This window comes from Jatropha curcas, chromosome 3 (assembly GCF_041381405.1).
Source record: "Jatropha curcas cultivar XTBG-Jc1 chromosome 3, XTBG_Jcur_1.0, whole genome shotgun sequence".
Taxonomy (NCBI): domain Eukaryota; kingdom Viridiplantae; phylum Streptophyta; class Magnoliopsida; order Malpighiales; family Euphorbiaceae; genus Jatropha; species Jatropha curcas.
Genome location: NC_143153.1, coordinates 30,014,112 through 30,034,664, shown reverse-complemented (window position 1 = coordinate 30,034,664; position 20,553 = coordinate 30,014,112). Strand labels below are relative to the sequence as shown.

Sequence of the window (20,553 nt, the reverse complement as noted above, 5' to 3'; positions counted from 1 at the left end):
GGTAGTCTCTAGAATGTCATTGATTTTTATATGAAAATTACCAAATGGTACCTCAAGTGTCAAAATGGTACAACTTAATACCTCAACTTTATACTTTAGTGAAATCAAGTCCTAATCCTTATACTTTGATCTTTTTGTTTCCTTCAAGTAAGTCCACTTCTTTTCCTTATTTCAAGTACATCCCATTCTAGCCCACTCTAGAATCTAATGGATCGAACCGGGTTTTGGATCAGCCCGACTCGACTCTAAGCAACGACTCGATTCAATAGAAAAATGGGACGTTACACTTATCTTGTTAGGAATAATACATGGATAATTGATACAGCTGCTACTGATCATATGACAAATGATTCTACCCTTCTTTCACATATTCATCCTTCACCTCAACCTCATGTACTCACTGCTAATGGAGGAGTTGCTCCCGTTATTGGCGAAGGATCAACACATGTGTCGCATTCCATTAATCTTGATACTGTGCTTGTAGTTCCTTCTCTTTCTTCCAACCTTTTATCTGTTGGTAAAATCACAGAAACTCTAAATTGTACTGCAACTTTTTGGCCTAATAAATGTATTTTTCAGGACATTATAACACAACGGATTCTTGGCTATGGTATTAGGCGTGGAAACTTGTACTATCTTGATTTGGCCACTTCAAGAAAACAAAGAATTGATCAAGCAAATAACACTGAGGCCAGTCAAGGAAATGAGGATATGGTTTGGTTATGGCATCGTCGCCTTGGTCATCTGTCATTTAATTATCTTCGAAAATTAAAACCAAGTTTGTTTTTACATACAAATGCTAAGTTTGATTGTGACGTTTGTGAAATGGCTAAGAGTCATAGAATTTCATATCTTCCTAGTTATAATAAGAGTACTTCACCTTTTATGATTATCCACTCTGATGTTTGGGGACCTGCTCAAATCCCTACATTATCTGGTGCTCGTTATTTTGTGACATTTATTGATAAGTGTACTCGCATGATTTGGGTCTATCTCCTAAGAAACAAGGGAGAGGTATGTTCTGTTTTGCAGAATCTGTATCGAATGGTACATTCACAGTATCAATGCAGAATTAAAGTTCTTCAATCTGATAATGGTGGGGAGTATATAAATTCTGAATTGAAAATTTTTTGTCAAAAAAATGGTATTCGACACCAAACTTCATGTGCTGGTACACCACAACAAAATGGTTTGGCAGAACGAAAAAATCGCCAAATACTAGAGGTTGTCCGAGCTTCTTTATTTGGCATGAAAGTACCTCGAGAATACTGGGGCGAAGCTATTTGCTCTGCTGCATATCTTATTAATCGGACGCCGTCACGAGTCATTGAGTTTAAAACACCACATCAAAAACTCCATGAATTAGTTTCTGCTCCAATCAGTCCGAACCTTGAACCTCGTGTCTTTGGCTGTACTGCATATGTACACCGGGTTGCAGGTAAACTTGATCCACGAGCTGTCCGTTGCATGTTTATTGGGTATGCAAACCTCCAAAAGGGATATCGATGTTATGATCCTACAGAAAATAAAATGTATGTAACCCGCGATGTCACATTCCATGAAAATACTCCTTATTTTGGTGGTCATGAGTGCTCTCTTCAGGGGGAGACTACACTTAATTTGGGTGAAGACAACACTCATGAATACTTCGAAGAACAAGAAACGGCTGATAAACAACTTTCAGATCCTGTTGTCACACAACCTGAGAATGATGATGGCGCCCAAGAAAATCAAGATAGTACAATTTCCCAAGTCACACCAACAGCCATAGAAATTCCAGATGTGTCGGTGTCTCCTCAGGTAACATCACTACCTTCATCTCCTTTAATTCACGATCCAATTCCTCTAGCTGAACCAAGATATCCAATTAGGAAGAATAGAGGAATTCCAAAAGCACAATATGAACCTGATTTTAATGCTAAGACTAAGTACCCCATTAACAATTATACATCCTCTCATCATTTGTCAAAATCACATGCACTTGTTGTAAATCAATTATCTCCTGTATCTATTCCAAGTGATGTGCAGGAAGCATTGATGGATTCAAAATGGAAGAAAGCTATGAATGATGAAATGGAAGCCTTACAAAAGAACCATACATGGGAACTTGTATCGCTGCCCCCAAAGAAGAAAACTGTAAGGTGCAGATGGATCTTCACAGTTAAGCTTAATCCAAATGGAATCATAGATCGTTACAAGGCAAGGCTTGTTGCTAAAGGGTATACACAAAAGTACGGAATTGATTATGGAGATACATTTGCTCCTGTAGCAAAAATAAATACCATACGAATTCTTATTTCCATACCAGCGAATCAAGATTGGCCGTTGCAACAGTTCGACGTTAAAAATGCATTTCTGAATGGAAATTTGGAAGAAGAAGTATACATGGATCCTCCTCCAGGCATAAATTGTGGTGGCAAGGTATGCAAACTAAAAAGGGCCTTATACGGATTAAAGCAATCCCCCCGAGCATGGTTTGGAAGGCTATCAAATTTCATGAAGAAAATTGGATACAAACAAAGTGATGCTGATCATACTCTCTTCGTCAAACAAGAGTTTGAGAAGGTAACTGCTCTTATTGTATATGTGGATGACCTGGTTGTTACTGGAAATGACTCAAATGAAATAGTTGTCCTCCAAGAAAGCCTTGAAACTGAATTTGAACTTAAAGATCTTGGACACTTGAAATATTTCTTAGGCATTGAAGTTGCAAGATCAAGTAATGGAATTTATCTATGTCAGCGAAAATATGTATTAGATTTGTTAGCAGAAACTGGGATGCTTAACTGTAAGCCCGTTGAAACTCCCATTGAAGTGAATCACAAGTTAGCCATTCAACAAAACCAAATTCCAGCTAACAAGGAGAGGTATCAAAGATTAGTTGGGAGGCTAATATACTTGTCGCATACACGTCCTGACATTGCATATGCGGTTAGTATTGTAAGCCAATTCATGCATACACCAAGTGAAGAACATATGAAGGCTGTTCATCGGATCTTGCGATACTTAAAGTCTTGCCCAGGAAAGGGATTATTTTTCGCTAAACAGGGAGATCGAGAGGTCAAAGGATATACAGATGCAGATTGGGCTGGAAGTCTGACCGATCGAAAATCCACATCAGGGTATTTCACTTTTGTTGAAGGCAACTTAGTTACATGGCGAAGTAAGAAGCAAAAAGTGGTAGCAAGATCAAGCGCAGAAGCAGAATTTCGCGGAATGGCACAAGGCATCTGTGAATTGCTATGGATAAAGCGTATTTTACATGATCTGGGTATACATCTGTCAACACCTATGAAGTTATTATGTGATAATAAGGCAGCCATAGCAATTGCAAATAATTCAGTTCAACATGACAGAACCAAACACGTGGAAGTCGATCGGCACTTCATCAAAGACCATCTTGACAAAAATACAATTAGTCTTCCGTTTGTCACTTCAAAAGATCAACTAGCAGATATCCTAACAAAGGCTGTGTCCGTAAAAGATTTTCAAAGCTCACTTAACAAGTTGGGAATGATGGACATATATTCACCAACTTGAGGGGGAGAGTTGGCGTGAGCAAATCAAGGAGAAAGAAATGTCAAAGTTTGACAGATTGTGAAGAAAATCTACTGTCAAACTTTGACATGAGCAAAAAATAGGATTTGTCAAAGTTTGACAGATTATGAAGAAAATCTGCTATCAAACTTTGACAAATCTTAAATCTTTGCCTTTAATTTAGGCTGTAAATTAGGATCTAAATTGTACAAAACTAGTATAAATATTTGTAATTGCTGGAAAAGTAATTAGAGAGGTGAAACAAAATTGTTCTTAATTATCTTTTCTACAAAATTCTTCTCAAAGAAGCTAAGCATAGTGGGGATGGTTGGAGTAGCAATAGAGTGCGAAACTTAGAAGCCCAAATAAAGGCTGAAGTTGTTAAAGAGGAAATCTATTGGGCTCAAAAATCCAGACAAGTGTGGTTGAAAAAAGGGAGATAATAATACTGCTTTTTTTCATGCTAAGCTCAGCGGTATAAAAGAAATTTCATTAATGGTATTGAAGATGCTCAGGGAGTATGGCATATTGAACAAAAAGAGATTGTAGCTGTTGCTTTGGATTATTTTGAAGCGATATTCACATCTTCCAATCCCTGTAACTTTCAGAGGGTCTCTTAAGGTATCCGATGTCGAGTTACTTCTGTTATGAATGACTTTTTAATTCGGGAGGTCTCTGATGATGAGATTCAACAAGCAGTATTCAGCATCCATCCCTTAAAAGCTCCTGGAGATGATGGTATGACAGCTCAATTTTTTCATGTGTATTGGGATGTCATTAAAGAAGACATATTCAAGGCTATTAGAAGTTTCTTTAGTTCAGGAAGGATGCTTAAAAATATCAACCACACTATTATCTCTTCGATTCCTAAAACTAAATAAGTTAAAACCATGCAGCATTTGAGGCCTATTAGTTTGTGCACAGTGTATTATAAAATCATTGCTAAGGTTCTCACTAACAGACTGCAAGGAACCATGCACCACGTAGTTGGAGATCATCAAAGTGCTTTCACAAAAGGCAGACTTATTTCAGACAATATTCTCTTAGCTCATGAACTGATGCACTCCTTAAAAACTAGAAGAAACAGTGGTAGGTATGACATGGCTATTAAACTTGCTGTCAGCAAAGCCTATGATTGATTGAATGGGATTTTCTTAGTCATATGATGAACCAACCTGGTTTTCATTCTAAATGATAAACTGGATTATGGCATGCGTTACCTCTGTTTCTTATTGTGTCAAAATCAATGGACAGAAGTATGGTTTTATCACTCTTTCTAGAGGACTCAAGCAAGGAGAACCCCTCTCCCTATATCTATTTCTTCTATGTGTTGAAGGATTCTCTGACATGATTACTAGAGCTGAGAGAATGAACCAAATTTCAAATGTTAAAATTGCTAGAAGGTCTCCTCCAATATCTCATTTATTATTTGCTGATGACTCCATTTTGTTTTGTAGAGCATCTGAGCAGCAAGCCATTCACATTAAAAGCATCCTTACTTAATATAGCCAAGCCAGCAGCCAACAGGTTAATTTTCGCAAATCTTTTATCTTCTTCAACCGCAACACACCTTATGCTTGTAGAGATTCAATTGCTCAATATCTGGGAATCAATCATATAGGAGGGTAAGATAAATATTTGGGTCTCCAATCAGTTATCTCTCGCTCAAAAAGGATCACTTTTGCCGAAATTCAAGAAAAAATAAGGCAATGACTCATGAATTGTAAAGAAAAATTGCTTTCAACTGCAGGTAAAGAAGTCCTAATCAAAGCAATTGCTTCAGCCATTCCTATTTCCTCTATGTCGTGTTTCAAGCTTCCTATTAGTTTATGCCGTAAAATTAATTCCACCATAGCTCAGTTTTGGTAGGGCCAGAAAGAAGATGAAAAAAAAAAAAACACTGGTTATCATGGAATTCATTATGCAAATGAAAAGTAGAGGGAGGTTTGGGCTTTCGAGATTTAGAATATCTCAGTTTGGCTTTGCTTGGAAGCAATGTTGGAGCATCCTTAAATTTTCAGAATCGTTGCTCTCTCGAGTTTTAAAAGGAAAATATTTTCCTTTTTCATCTTTTCTTGAAGTTGGGCATAAGCGTAATCAATCTTGGGGATGGTAAGAGTATTTTAAAAGGAAAAGAATTTCTTAAGCAAGGTCTTCAATTGAAAATCAGAAATGGAAAATCTGTTTTTTATGATGATCCACGGCTACCACCAAAATTTCCCTTCAAGCCATGCCTTCTCAATGGTGATCATAGCAGAATATATTGGGTTTCGCAACTTATTAATTCCACCACTGGTATTTGGAACTATAATCTTGTGCGGACTAATTTTGTTGATGCAGATGCCAAAGTAATCTTATCTCTTACTTTTAGCATCACTACAGCTCAAGACACCTTAGTGTGGCACTATACCAAAAATGGAGAGTACTCAGTTTGTTCAGGCTATCATAAAGCTTGCAAGCAAAAAGAGTTATGTTCTTCTCAACATCAAATGAATTCGAGCTATGGAGCAGGTCAACAATAATTATGGAAGAATGTATGGTCTTTGAATGTTCCAAATAAAATCCGCATCTTTTAATGGAGAGCTTTACACAATAGTCTTCCTGTAGGGATCTCTTAGCTAAAAGGTTCCCTACAAAAACGAATCTTCATAAGTTGTGCTCTGATGTAGAAACCTCATCGCATCTATTTTTTTTGCGCCACAAGGCTGCTGCTGTTTGGATCCATTCTCCCCTGCAATTACGAACCGCGAATTTCAATGGAATGGATTTCAAGGAATTCTGGCAAATTATTTATCAAAACCTTTCCAATTCTGGAAATCATGATATGGTAGCTCTTGCTGTTTTTTTTTGTGGCAGATTTGGAAGGCAAGGAATGCTCTCATTTTTCACGATCAAGATTGGAACTGGAAAGAAATCTTAGAGAAAGCTTTTTTTCACAGTCAAGAGTTCAAAGATGCTTGCAAGCTTTTGAATCATCCAAATGATCAACCATCTTCATCTCTTGAAGAATCTACAACACCTCCAAATGTTGTGAAGGTCAATTTTGATGCAGCTGTGAAAAACAAGATGAATTATGGTTGCATTGCCATTATAGCACGTTCTCATTTGAACAGGATTATAACATGGTCAGTGAAGCAAATCCTTTTTCAAACCAATCCCATTATTTTGGAAGCAATGGCTCTTAGACAAGCTGTGGAAATGGCTTTACAGCATCATTTTCACAATGTTATTTTTGAGGGAGACCCAAAAATAGTCATGGATGCAGCTTCAAAGACGTCTTCTCCTTTTGTTTGTATTCAAGGCTTAATACATGATGTTTCCTATCTAGCTACTCAGTTTTCTTTAGTTTCTTTGAAGTTTATTAGAAGGCATTTTAACAGTGATGCCCACAATCTAGCTAGAAAAGGTTTGAATCTTTCTTTTGTATTAATATCTCATCCCAAGTTTCATGGATCAGGGAGTGATACTAATCGTAGAATTTTATTTCCACTTTTTCAATGAATTTCTATTTGGTAAAAATATATATATATATATATAAAGCAGCAATCGTCATGGTTTAATCATGATAAGCACGTCCACCTCCACCTCCACCTCCACCTCCACCTCCACCGCCCTTTCCATCATTGCCACCCATCACGGTTGCCTTTCTCAATTCTTTTTTTTTTTTTGACATGTCCTTTCTCAATAATCAAATGATACATGAAATTATGATTTTATGACTTCAAATTTTAGTCAAAATAAAAAAAAAATATGTGTAATAAGATCTGTTGGTTGGTGAGATGATCAATATTTCAAAGAAAGAGAAAGAAATACTTCTAGAAATTAGAGCCAATTACAATAATAAATTATGTAATTCAAATTAAAGATGAGGGAAAAAAAAAAAAAAAGAAAAGAAAAGAAAAGAGGGAAACCCATAAACTAAAAAGACGATGATAAAAAAAATAGAGTACAAAGCATGCGTGAGGAAAGATTGTTCATTATCACGAATCTAGGCCCTCTTTCTCTTCTTCATGATCAAGAAAGCTATCATGTGAAAGCTCCTTTATCCACTCAAATGTTCGATGACGTGACATTACTTGCTTTCCCTGCTGTTGCTGCTTTTCCGTCATTTTCTTCTTCTTCTTCTTCTTCTTTATCTTCATTTCTTGTAGTTTTTGCTCCGCTTTTGTCGACCCTCTTTCTTTGCTTTTCTCATTTTTGCTATCATTAATACTTCCCGTGCTGTTGTTACCGCTTTTAATATTGAGTACATTTAATGGAACTGGTTTAACTGCACTAACTGTACAACTGCAACCACTTAATAGCCCTGATTTTTTGTCCAAGAAACGCTGTTTACACCGTTTCTTCTGTTTCTCCATCTTTTCTTGATTGCCCTTGCTACTAATCTTGATACTTGAATTGCTGTTACTGCTATTAGAACTGCTGTTTCTACTAACAGAGGCTCGAACTTTAAGATCTTGCAATTCAATCTCCGGGGTACGGACTACACCGAGTCTAAAAATGTCCCATACAGTTGATTTTCTTGAATTTCTGTTATTGCCAGTATTTCCTTTAGTGGAAAGTCTGATTTGAGGCTTGGGACTCGGATGGGTGTGAAATTGATTTTGAATTATTGATCTTGGCTGCTTTGAAATTGAAATTCTTGGACTTTTTTTAACAGAGCTAGTCGTGCTAGTCGATGAAAATTGGCTTCTACTGCTACTGCTTCTGCTACTAAAACTTGTAAACCCATGGTCCAATGACTCTGATCTTGAGAAACATTTAATAGGATTTTTTAAGCTGTCTTGGCTCGACTTATAAGTACCACTTTCAGAACTTATTGAAAGACGAAATGGAAGAATTTGACCTTGAAAGAAAATATCATCAGCTGCACACATTTCTGATTTTGTAGAAACAGACCTACCAAATTGGCTAAAATCAAAATCTTCTTGATTTGCTTCAGTTTCTTCTCTTCTCAATTGATGATTCTCTTCTTTGATCAAATTGATTGGTAAATCACAAAGTGATAATGCTTCTACTTCTTCTTCTTCTTCAGAATTTTCCCATTTCCCTTCTTCGTTTCTTGCCATTTCAAGAAACAGAGCTTTTAGTACCCAAAAATAGTGTTGGGGTCCCTCCTAAGAAGAAAAACAAAGGAGATGAAGATTCTTAAGACTTATATCCAAGAAAGACGGCATTTAAATAAGAAAAAGGGAAATAGAGGGAGAGAGATTTGAATTTGTTATTCTAAGAGAGAAGCAGGGACATGTGGAACTTAAAGAAATAAAGCTACTGCAAGAAAAACAGAGGATTAAAGAAAGAAAATAATAGCAGAAATGGAGAAGTCAGTGGCTGTGCAGGCTCTCTTCTCTACTCAAATAGTCCTTTTCTTTGGCTGGGACCAACACCTAATTGGCCGGCCATTACCTGATTCTTTTACTGTCTACAAATACCCTCTTTAATGTATTTGAATTGGAGGCAAGAGGGTATTCTCAAGTGGGGCTATATATAAGATAGTGTTATAGGGACATTTTTATATCATGAACATGCAAATTTTTTTATATTTATGCATATAGTTTATAGATAGAAGCAACCTTTTTTGGGTTTCTCTTCCAAGTATAGAATGTAATCTATAAAATAAAATGTCACACCATCATAGACAGCTTTTGTTGAGCTCTATACACTTAATAATAGATTCAATTTATGGAATCAAAGTTTATATGGGAATACAAAAATCAAGACACCCACAAATTCTTTGAGACAGGGACTAGAAGAGAATTAATAAATCAATAGGGAATTGGTGAGGATTTTATTTGTGAATTTTTAATTAATTTGATTTTGGGTCGGTGTGGGTTGATAAGAATACTGAAATGATGTATTTTAATTTTGTAGGTGACTTGTGTGGTGGAATTGGGCGATTTGAATGTTATGTCATGGAGAGCTTGTGATAATTGAGAAAGAATGTGACTAATCAATCTCTTTCTCTTTCTCTTCCCATGTCTTTAATTTTGCTTTTCTTGTGGAATGGACGTTTTTTGCCCTGTTGGATCGGGTAGGAAAGGAATGGCTTGTATTTCATTGTTTTATACACGACAAAAATTGTCTGTGAGATTTTTTTTTTTTTTTTTAAAGGGAAATAATTATTTTTAAGGATAAATATCTCGTGATGTTATTTCAATTTCTTTTCTTTTTTATTTTAAAAAGTGATTTAGATAGTAATTTATATTTAAATTGAATAAACGAGATTTGTAAAATCAATAATTCGAACTATTATAAAAAGTTCAACTCGTGAAATAACATTATAAAAAGAATAATTCGAACTATTGCGAAATAACATTATAAAAGGAAACAACTACAAACCCAAATCAAATTCTTCTTCTTGTACCCAAATAATATCTTAGTGAGAGTACCAAAAAGGAAAATTCTTATTTTCTTTTTTCTTTTAAGGAGTCTTGAGTTGACTTTAGTTGTCAACTACAACCATTTTATTATAGTTTTGAAAAAACAATGTTAATTATTTGTCATAGCATCTTAAGAAGGTTTTAAATGATTTTAAGAAAAATAAGTATTTTTGGAAAGTTATTTACCAATAAAAACAGGTAAAAAAGACTATTCATTCGATAATACATAAATATATACGTATATAGTGTTGGCTTATCATACGTCCAAAATCATTCATATATCCACATACAATGTATCATTTTTGGTATTCAACAATCTTCTTTTTAATGTTTTTTTTAATTAATAATAAATTCTTTTTTAAAAAAAAGGAAGAAATCAATCCGTAATTAGAAATTATTAATGGTAAAATCTATTTTTTGTAATTTTATGGAAAAATGAAATAGAAATATGAACCTTTCTTAAAAAAAAAAAAAAAAACATAAATAGAAATATGAATCATATTTGAACTGAAAGAGACAATATTAGTTTTGTTTAATGTTCTTGAACACGAAAGACAAGCAGCAGACCCACAAACCAGGTTCACGACCTGCTTTTCTTATCCGTTTTACAAGGTAGAGCTGACGCTTGACAGCAAGTAAGAAATTGCAATTTTGTGAATTATTTTCATGTCACTTCTCATGCATCAAATTTAAGTGACATAACTGAATGTGGCAGTAGCAGCCCTTTAAGACTTTCAAAAGGAACAAAAATATATTGAACATGTATTAAAAGAGGCCGAGGATTTCATCTTCATGAACAGAAGATATATAATTAAACACATCAATTATAGAAAGAACATACAAATATACACAGGTCACATTTTCCTTAATCACTGTTATTTATTATCTTTTTTTAATTTGAAAAAAGAAAGCTGAAAGTTTAATTACCCAACTTTATTTAATCCCCATCTATATATTCATCCAAAAAAAAAAAAAAAACTAAAAAAAACTAAGGTGGTTTTCTTTTTTAATTTTGAGGAATAAAATTTAAGGCTTCTTGGGACGACTAGTTATAGCATCAATGGTACTAACATCAGCATCTCGAGGGACAGAGCCACCAGAAAGAGTGGGTGCATCGGTGGCGCCGGCTCCGCGGCCAGGCTTTGGCTGGAGATGGCCTTGAGTTCCATAGCCCTTTAGCTTGTAATCTTCCAAGTCCTTGTATTGCAGATAAGGGCTGTCCTCAACTGGAAGACCCTCTAATTTCTCTTTCTTTTCCTGCTCTTCACGACTTTCTGTAGCTTGTTTTTCCATCTTTAGAACTTCTGATTTCTATTCAGTTTCTCTCCATCCACCACCTTCTTCCTTATTCCATAATATATAACGGCGTTTTCTTAATAGCTGTGGCTTTGCTAAATGTCAGGCTACGTGTCTAATTTGCATGTGAAAGTGTTGTTAGTCATAGAACTACGTGTCAATATGTCAAGGGCACTACAGGCATGCAAATTGTAAATCCTCTTCGGACAATAATTGGATTGAAAAATACTTGTCTAAATTGAATTTATCGCTACGAATCAAATCAGCCAAAATAAAAATTTATAAATTTTTTTTTTTTTCAATATATAGTTAAAAATGCCATCCTTTCAAATTCTATTTCAACGGTTTGGTACAGTAAATATATCAGAGAATTTGATGCTTTAATTTCAAAGATGATAAGACGTATTCTTATTAAATTAAAAACTTCATTAAAAAAAACCATAAACCTTAAATAAATGAAATTGATTTCATAAGGATACTCCCAAAAAGGTCAATTTCATAAAAGTAGTAGTTTTTATCTTTTCTTTTAATTATTAATTTCATCCCTGCATTTTGAAGGCTACTTTTCTAGAGCGATTCATTGTTTTAGAGATTAACATTAATCGTATTTGGAAACTAGTCAAATGAAAAAGAAAGAATCAACTTTTCCTTTTTATGAAAAAGAAATCGAAATCAACCCCAAATCTGTTTTTAATCAGTACCATCGGTTGCTTAATAATTTGACCGTATTCTCAGATTGGCTGTATACCAAAAATGTAAAGAACAGTCATAAAGTGCACAACAGAATATAAAAATTTTGAATTTGTACTTAAAAAAAATTATGACATTTTTAAGTATTGTATACTTAAATTTATAAATTACACATTAAGTACTCCGGTTTAAAAAAACTATTATATTTACTCTTCAATTTATAAAATGATATCAATGAATATTTCTTGAACAATTAAAAAAAAATAAAACTTGCATTGACCACGTCAAATCAACATTTTCATGTAAAATTTAATTATACATGAGATTTTTTTTTTTTTTTTCATTGAGGGAAATTTTATCATTTTACTTATCCAACGTATAAAATGTATTTTACTATTCATATAATTTGATTGGATCTGGCTTAAAAAGAAATTAGGGCCGACTTTAAAATTGGGCTTGCCAAATGCCCAAAAACTGGTTTTGTCCCCCTGCATTGTTAGGCCTGCCCATTAAACATGTGCATCCGCTACTCGATCATTTACTTTCTATTTTTACTCTTTTAAATTTTTTCTTCCGAAAAAAAAAAAAAAAAAAAAAAATAACTATTAACTATTACAAATACAAGGATAATTTACATCTCCGACATCATAAGCAAGCTAAGAAATGATACAAGACGGTGGGTTTTCGGAAGATGAAATCTTAAAGGTAAAGTAGTTACAAAAATTTGCTAACCAATCAGCACATTAACTGACTTGCGATGAATATGAGATAAATGAAACCGAACACCATTATAAGGGAGAGGCTTGGATATGTTTAACTGAAGGCCTCTCTCCACCTGGCAGATCAACCAGGTCAAGAACCAAATGAACTACCAGCGAATTGTCACACGCCACCATCCTATTGACGACCAATGATAATAGCTCAAAGCTCAGCCACTAAAATGGAAATCCTACCGATATGAAGAGATGGTAAAGAACCATCTTTTTTTCAGTTTCAGAAATTCACAGAATGGTGGAGACCAGCTAATTTGATTCAGCTGACAACCTGAGAATGTATTAACAGAAAATATCCAGCAAAGAGAAATGAAAATTTTGCGGTTGGTTTTCATTGATCGATGTTGTTTATATATATACAAGTTGTTACAGAGCTTCTTCAAGCTATTATTCATAACTGTTTGCTAACAACTAGTGCCAGCTAGGACTGACAGCATAGCTAACATTCTTCTAGAATAAATTAATTGATCCGCACCGTTTTACTTATTTTCTTCTCTTGTTGCTGTGTTGCGTTTTGTTTAAAACTCCCCGTTTTGTCTCTTTGAGTTAAGTCTCCTAATATGTATTAAAATATTGAATTTCAATTACTGGAATCGTGAAGCTTTGTCAGCTATGCAGATGCGACTAACAAATACACATGGCAATAACGTTATTCTACAAACAATTAGATGGGTAAGACGCATCTAAAAGTAGCTTAATATTAAATTAAACTTGTCTCAGAGAAATCTTTAACACAAAAAAAGTGAAATCTTGAGAAATCTACTAATCAAGCATAGCAATACAAATACTAAAATGTAAATAAAACTGTACACTAAGAAAGAAAACATCTCCACACATTGCCTTTTCTTTTTCATGGTCTTTTCTTGTTTTCTTTCTCAGAGAACAACATCAAACACTAATCCAGCCTTCCATTATTTCCTGGATATAAACAAATTAATATGACATTCATAGAATTTTAAAACTAACAACTTATCTAATCCACTCCTCTCTTCGAGAAGGAGCAAATTAAAAACCCAACTTCTCCTATTTCATATGCTTCTTCTTCTTGGGCTAAGTCCAGCTAACTGCTATTGGACTACCAACAACATGTTTCCCATCACTCCACTCTAAACGAGCAAACGCGTTAGTATTAATTGGCAATGAACTTCCAGTTACAGTAACAGTAAAAGTTTTCTTCTCCTTTGCTTGGCTAAAGTTCAACACTTGAGGATTAACTGAAATTTTAACTCCCGTAAGCTGACCTGAAATTGAAGCCTTATAAGTCCCCGCACCAACCACATTGGTAAGTGTTCGTGTGTATTTAGCAACACTAGAACCACCATTGATCATTTGTGTAGTATCAAAGTTAACAGCAAAAGAAGGATAGTTAAAATCATTCAAACTATACTTCTTATTCGAATCGCAACTGAATCTTCTTCTTGCAAGGCTAGTGATTTGTGATGCTGTGTAATTTAACGCGCAGAGGAAACTTAAGTAGTCCTCGGATGTTAGATCGTAAACGAGCCCCGGATCAAGGGCTGATACTGGATCAACATGTCCTGCACCATGGTCAAACGGAGTAGAGTCTTTCCCACTAGCAGTATCTTTCAGTTTCTGTCCATTTTTATAAGCTACATAAGCTGTAGTCATTAAAGCTGATCTAATAGCTGCTGGACTCCAATCTGGATGTGCAGCCTTAAGCAGAGCAGCTAGACCACTAACATGAGGACAAGACATTGAAGTTCCTGAAATAATGTTGAACTCCACACGCCTTGGATCTGTTGATAGCCCAGTAGGACCAACTGAACCAGACCATCCTGCTAAAATGTTAACACCTGGGGCTATTAGGTCTGGCTTGAGAATATCTGGTGTAATTGAATTAGGCCCTCTTGAGCTAAAAGCTGCAACAACTGGAGATGGCTGAATTCCAACTTTGGTGCCTTCAAAAAGAATTGTAGCAGTTGGGTTTGAATCTGATGACAGATAACTTTTAATTAAATCCCCATTTTTTTGACCAACAGAAGTAGCTGGTAACAAGTGAGCATCAGCTACTAATTCTTCACCATTAGCAGCTGTATTAGCTAAAACCATCCCCAGACCACCAGCTTCTTTCACTACAGCTCCTTTTTGAACTCTAGCATTAACTCCACGATCACATAACACTAGCTTGCCTGCAACTTTTTCTGGTATTAAAGAATCCATCATACATAAATTCCCATTTGTGGAATTACTAGCATTACCTGCATATACAAAAGGTAAAAGCTTTCCAGGCAAATTACTTCCTTTAAATAAACTCACTCCAGAATAATTTCTTCCATTGCCAAGACTAACAAAAGCAGGGAAATCACGATCCAGAGTGCCAGCCCCTACAGTAGTTATCCAAGGAGCTACATTTGATAAACTATAAGAAGTTGGACCTGCATTTCCAGCTGAGCAAGAAACAAGTATTCCTTTCTCCATAGCTGCAAAAGCTCCAATAGCCACACTATCCTTATAATAATCGGACATTCCTCCGCCAAGTGACATTGAAAGAACATTAACGCCATCTGCAATGGCCTTATCCATGGCGGCTAAAATATCAGAACTAAAGCAACCGCCAAGCCAGCAAACCTTGTACACAGCAACTCTAGCGTGAGTAGCCATTCCACGCGCCGTCCCGGCTGCATAACCGAAAAGACTTGCGCCTTCCACCACCGAACCACCCGCCGTTGATGCAGTGTGAGTGCCGTGGCCATCATCGTCTCTTGGCGATTTAGATTCCTTGGATTCATCGATTGGGCCTAATGTGGCCTCGTAGCCATTCCCGAAGAATCTAGCGCCAATTAATTTCCGGTTACAATTTGCAGAGGTGAAATTGGTACCCGATTCACACTGGCCTTTCCAAGTAGCCGGTACCGGACCGAGTCCCGTATCGGCAAAGCTCTTGCTTTCCGGCCAAACACCGGTGTCCAAAACACCAATAATGACATCACCAACTGAGTCAGACTGGGGGAACATATCAGCACTTTTGTCGAGTCCGAGAAACTCAGGTGAACGAGTGGTGTGTAACTCGTATCTTAACTCGGGCAACACAGAGAGAATCCCAGGTTGGTTCTCGAGTAACTCAGCTTCTTCAGGGGTTAAGCGAGTTGAAAACCCATGAATAGCATTGTCATAGAAATAAAGCATTTGAGCTGAACCGGAAACCGATTTGAGAGACGAATCGTACCAGTGAACATGTTGTTCGAAACTGGCCGGCATCTGGGATTTGGCCATGTGAACAATGTAAGTTTTCTTGTCCTGTTTCTGAGTCGTTGCCATGGAAGCATGGCAAAGACACAGAAGAAAAAGAACAACAGTATTCATCTTCATGTTCATCCCTGAATTTGAGAGAAGCAGCAGAGAGAAAAGAGATAGAAAAGAAAAGCAGCCCGCAAGCTCTGCTTTAATAGAAATGGAGAGAGAGACTGTGAAAGACCCGGTGGTGGTTGTCTGTTTCTTTGAATGATTGCTTCGAGACAAAAATGAGAGAGATGTGAATACAGCTCGAGCTTGAGAAGAAAAAAGAAAGCCACTGATAATTTGTGATGTGTGTACTAGCTTTCATCACGTGTGTTCCGGCTTTTGTCCATGCCTCTGGTGCTCCTGCTACTACTGTTACTGCCACCGTTTTTTTGCTTTTTATCTTTTAGCAGAGCCTCTTTTAGAAGATAGGTTACGAAGAAGATATAATCAAACTTTCTTTACTGATTATTGTGTTCAAAAATTTTAATTAAACACGAAATCCCATTAATCTTTCCTAATTAATTTTGATTATTATGAATATATTAAGGGGATCTAAACCATAGTCTTGGATTGGTGGGGAAATTATATAAATCTGTAGCGTGAAGTTAATTTATAATTGATAGGTGCAGAAGAGAGTGGAGGGAAATCTTGAATCTTATGAGTGGTGGTTCACGGGTACTTGTCTCGCTCGAACAAGTAAAAATGACAAAGAAAGAAATAAAGTTTTAATTACCTTTAGTTGTTGAGTGTTAATGTGGAAGTTTACCGGCCAACAAACTCTAACCTTTTAGTTTTAATTTCTTTTTAAAAATTAAATAAACAAATAAATGGAGCTAGTGGATGGAACATGAAAATATCTCCGGATTACCACCGTTATGAATGATTCATTTCCAAAATCGAATTATTTTTTACGCGATTTTAAAATTATGATTTTGATTTGAAATTTTAGATAATTTGGAATTAGGCAATGTATGTGATTTTCACTTAAAATTTATTAAAATTAATTGAATTGATCTAAACTGTACGTAATCGATGAGTTTGGTTCAATTGTTTAGAAATTTGTTACAATTTCAATTTAAGAAAAAAAGAGAGAAATTTGAGATTTAGTCTAGTAGTGTGATTCAGTTGACTATCCAATTGCCATTTTGCACACCCCTACAAGTTAGATATTTTCTTAAACAAATCAAATTGGCATTAAATTAAAATAACACTTGTTAAAATAAGATTAACTTTAAGCAATGATTTTCGATTCAATTATGAATATATGGTTCGATTTTTGATTCCAAACTATGTATTTACAATTTATCCTAATTCTTATATTGAAGAACTAAAATTATTGTTTTAATTTGAAATTGCAATTTTAATTTGAGACCATAGAATAAAATATAAAAAATTAAAAAGTCATAGAAACTCTTAATCTTTTTTTTTTTTTTTTTACAATTCGTTAAAACAAATTTTAATACATTTTATTAAATTAGCGTATTCAATATTATTATTTATTCATATTATAAACTGAAAAATTAAACTGTATCGAATATTTAAATTATCGAAAAATAAAATTTGAATTAGATTGGTTTTTCAGGTTTAACCGAATTCTGGTCACTCTTATTATTTGTTGAATTGATTAAAAATAAATATTCATAATTAATTCAAATTAAAAAAAGAAAATTGATCAAAATATTAAAATTTAGGAGAGAAAACGAGATTTCGTGCGTTCCAATGGCTAAAAGCGAGTGTTACAATTATAATAAGGAACGGTGGGCCCTGAGGATCACATGTACTCATTGGATGATGTAACCGGGTTTCAATTATCAATTAATAAATAGAAAACGTCTTACGATTTGATTACTTTATTCACGAGATTAGTCTCTTTCAGAATGAGACTGCTAAGAATTCACTGCATCAAACTTCAAACGTAGACTGCTAAGCTAAGTCACAGGTTCCATACACTCTCCTGTATGTTGTATGTACTTTCTGATTCTTACCCATTCTTGGGTTTTCTTACACTTCATTTTATAGCTTATATTTATATTATATGATATGATATGTTATAAGACTGCTTAAATTATACTATTGTAATAATATTCTTATGTCATTTTTTTTTTTTTTTTATTTTCGCCGAGAATGAGAGGTCATATCAAAATTTTTTTCTATCATAGTGTTCACTATTTTAATGATGATGTTTAGTTTGAGGTAAATAGCTAGAAAAGTATAACTTCCTGAAATCTCTATATATATATATATATAGTCTATTCTCTCTCACACAAGCAAAGTAAATTCTTTTAAAATAATTAAAGAAGTTGCAATTTTTTATTTAAGTTCAGTGATTTACCAATTTATCCTATATATTCAAATTTATATTATGAATATTATTTTAGTTTTTAATTTGATAGCAATTTAATTTGTGGGAAGTTGATTTACTATATTCAAATTATATTTTGTGAGGAATGATTTTCTCGAAACTGTACTTGAAAAATATACTTACTAGAAAATAAGCCATTTTAAACTAACAGAGGTATAAGAGAAATATTATTCCAATTACGTCGACCCCCAAATATATTTTGACCTATTAATCTTTCCGATAAACTAAAAAAATATATATTATTATTCTATTATAAAATCTTTTGGAAAAAAAAAAAACAACATAAAAACCCTTCAAACAACCATTAAAAATGAAATTACCGTAAAAATTAATAATTTAGTACATATTACAACCATTAATAATTTCTTTAGTAACCGTCACAAGCAATGGCAATATCACCCAAATCGCTTCACTTCTTTAAATAGTTTTAAAAATCAGTATCAGTTTGGAAATTTGTTTTCAAAAGCAAATTATTTTTGTCAATAACTCTTACTAATTAATTTGTAATACAAATTAATTTTAAAAATATAAATTTTCTAAAGAATTAATCTATTTAATTCACAGTTTTCTAATATCCATAATATTCAAAATTGGCAGCTGGCCAATTCTTGCATTATTTGCTTATTATATCTTACTGGCTTCCAACCTGTTAATGATTGCCTTTTCAATAATTTGCAGTTCACCATAAGTTCACATTTTTCTGTACATTGAATGGTCTTTTTTTTTAGCAGCAAAAAAAAAAAAAAAAAAAAAAGGGATCATTTTAATGATTTGAATTAATCTTCCACTGTTTAATTTAAAAAAAAAAAAATAAACGTGGAATCTCCCACTGTTTAATTAAAAAAAAATAAAAATAAACGTGGAACATCTTTTTGTCATATTTTGTTCAACGAATCTTTCTGAAGGTTATCATGAATATACTAATGGGATTATGAGAATCTTTAGAGTAATTAAAAGCTAAAAATCTTAAATAATATTATCAATTGTTTTTTTTCAATTTTAGTATCCAATCTTTAAAATTATGATTGAAATATAATTTTATCAACAAATATTAATCCGATGGCTAAATTTTTATCATTTAACGGATTAATTTAAGAGAATGATGCAAGTAATTAGATGGACAATATGAGGAATTAATATAAACTTCACATGGATAATCCAGTTGGTTGGGCAGAAACCCGATTGACACTTGGAGTTCCAACCTGCCACATGTGCCCTAATTATTAGTTTGTCTCTGCAACTTCCATTTCCTGCCTACCATTGTTTACTTCCTATTATTATAAATTTTTTTTTTTCCTTCGTTATCCCATTTTTATTTAATTCATACATTGATTGATATTTGTTTTTATCTAGAAGAAGGGGGAATGGGAATTGGGAAAATGCCACCGTTTTAAGGAATTCCTTTCTGTCATTATTATTATTATTTTAATTCATGGAGGCTAATTATCCAGAAATATTAATATTTAAACTCCCATGCATCATGTATAAAATTTTAGTCATCTTTTTGTCAATATTCAAGAAATTATGATCATCTAAATGTGCCAGATTTTTCGTGTCTGCACATGCAGAAGTCCAAATGCTCACAAGTTACAACAACATATATATACTACTTCTGTTTTTCATGTATTATTATTTATCTAATAATAATAAAGATATATTTTATTTGCATTTCAACTTTTCTATGTAACTTTAAAAACTAATTTGAACGTAATAATTTATTGAATTAAATAATTAAATAATAATATTAAGAATTAATCATTAAATGTTTAAAAATGATACATCGTATCATTTTATAATTGTAGGTTATTTTATTTTTTATATTATTTTAAAAGTTGTATAAATCTCAAATTAATGTTTTAAATATAAAAAATTGTGCATAAATAATTAAAATTTATAACTTTAGTGAAGTAAAAATTTTTAAAATTTAAAGTGCAGTAAAATTTATGGGAGTATAAATTAAAAATATTCCGCGCATAATAAGCGGAATTTATCACATCAAAATGTAGGAAATTGGGAGTGTTTGCATCAAGAGGAGATTACATTAAATTTCATGGGTTTTGGGTTTGGATCGGGAGGCATTTATGATGAAGCAAGCAACCCAACTATTGCTCTCGTTCTCGAAAGCTGTACTTAAGAAGATCCAAGAAATTTATGGCCAGGGAACTGTTAGTCAAGCTGCTGTCTGAAGTAGCCTACGACACTAGTACACGTTCCTTCATTGCCCATTACTATAATGCATCACCAGCTTCATCACCGATTGAGGCCATGTGTA

The 20,553-nt window shown here is 33.8% G+C and overlaps 4 protein-coding genes across 4 annotated transcripts; 1 reads left to right on the top strand and 3 right to left on the bottom strand.

Moving 5' to 3' along the window:
* Positions 1 to 4,184: 4,184 nt before the first annotated feature.
* LOC149497893 (uncharacterized) lies at positions 4,185 to 7,038 on the top strand. Its single transcript, XM_089719303.1, has 3 exons — positions 4,185 to 4,275; positions 5,878 to 5,966; positions 6,394 to 7,038. The coding sequence occupies exons 1-3, from the start codon at positions 4,185 to 4,187 to the stop codon at positions 7,036 to 7,038; spliced, it is 825 nt and encodes a 274-aa protein (XP_089575429.1).
* Positions 7,039 to 7,326: 288 nt separating this feature from the next.
* LOC105639810 (uncharacterized) lies at positions 7,327 to 9,171 on the bottom strand. The gene has a single exon (XM_012223969.4). The coding sequence runs from the start codon at positions 8,604 to 8,606 to the stop codon at positions 7,518 to 7,520; it is 1,089 nt and encodes a 362-aa protein (XP_012079359.1). The 5' UTR covers positions 8,607 to 9,171; the 3' UTR covers positions 7,327 to 7,517.
* A 1,487-nt stretch (positions 9,172 to 10,658) lies between these two features.
* Positions 10,659 to 11,265, bottom strand: LOC105639811 (uncharacterized). Its single transcript, XM_012223970.4, has one exon. The coding sequence runs from the start codon at positions 11,208 to 11,210 to the stop codon at positions 10,944 to 10,946; it is 267 nt and encodes an 88-aa protein (XP_012079360.1). The 5' UTR covers positions 11,211 to 11,265; the 3' UTR covers positions 10,659 to 10,943.
* Positions 11,266 to 13,403: 2,138 nt separating this feature from the next.
* Positions 13,404 to 16,395, bottom strand: ARA12 (Subtilase family protein). The gene has a single exon (XM_012223971.4). The coding sequence runs from the start codon at positions 16,010 to 16,012 to the stop codon at positions 13,727 to 13,729; it is 2,286 nt and encodes a 761-aa protein (XP_012079361.2). The 5' UTR covers positions 16,013 to 16,395; the 3' UTR covers positions 13,404 to 13,726.
* Between the last annotated feature and the right edge of the window lie 4,158 nt (positions 16,396 to 20,553).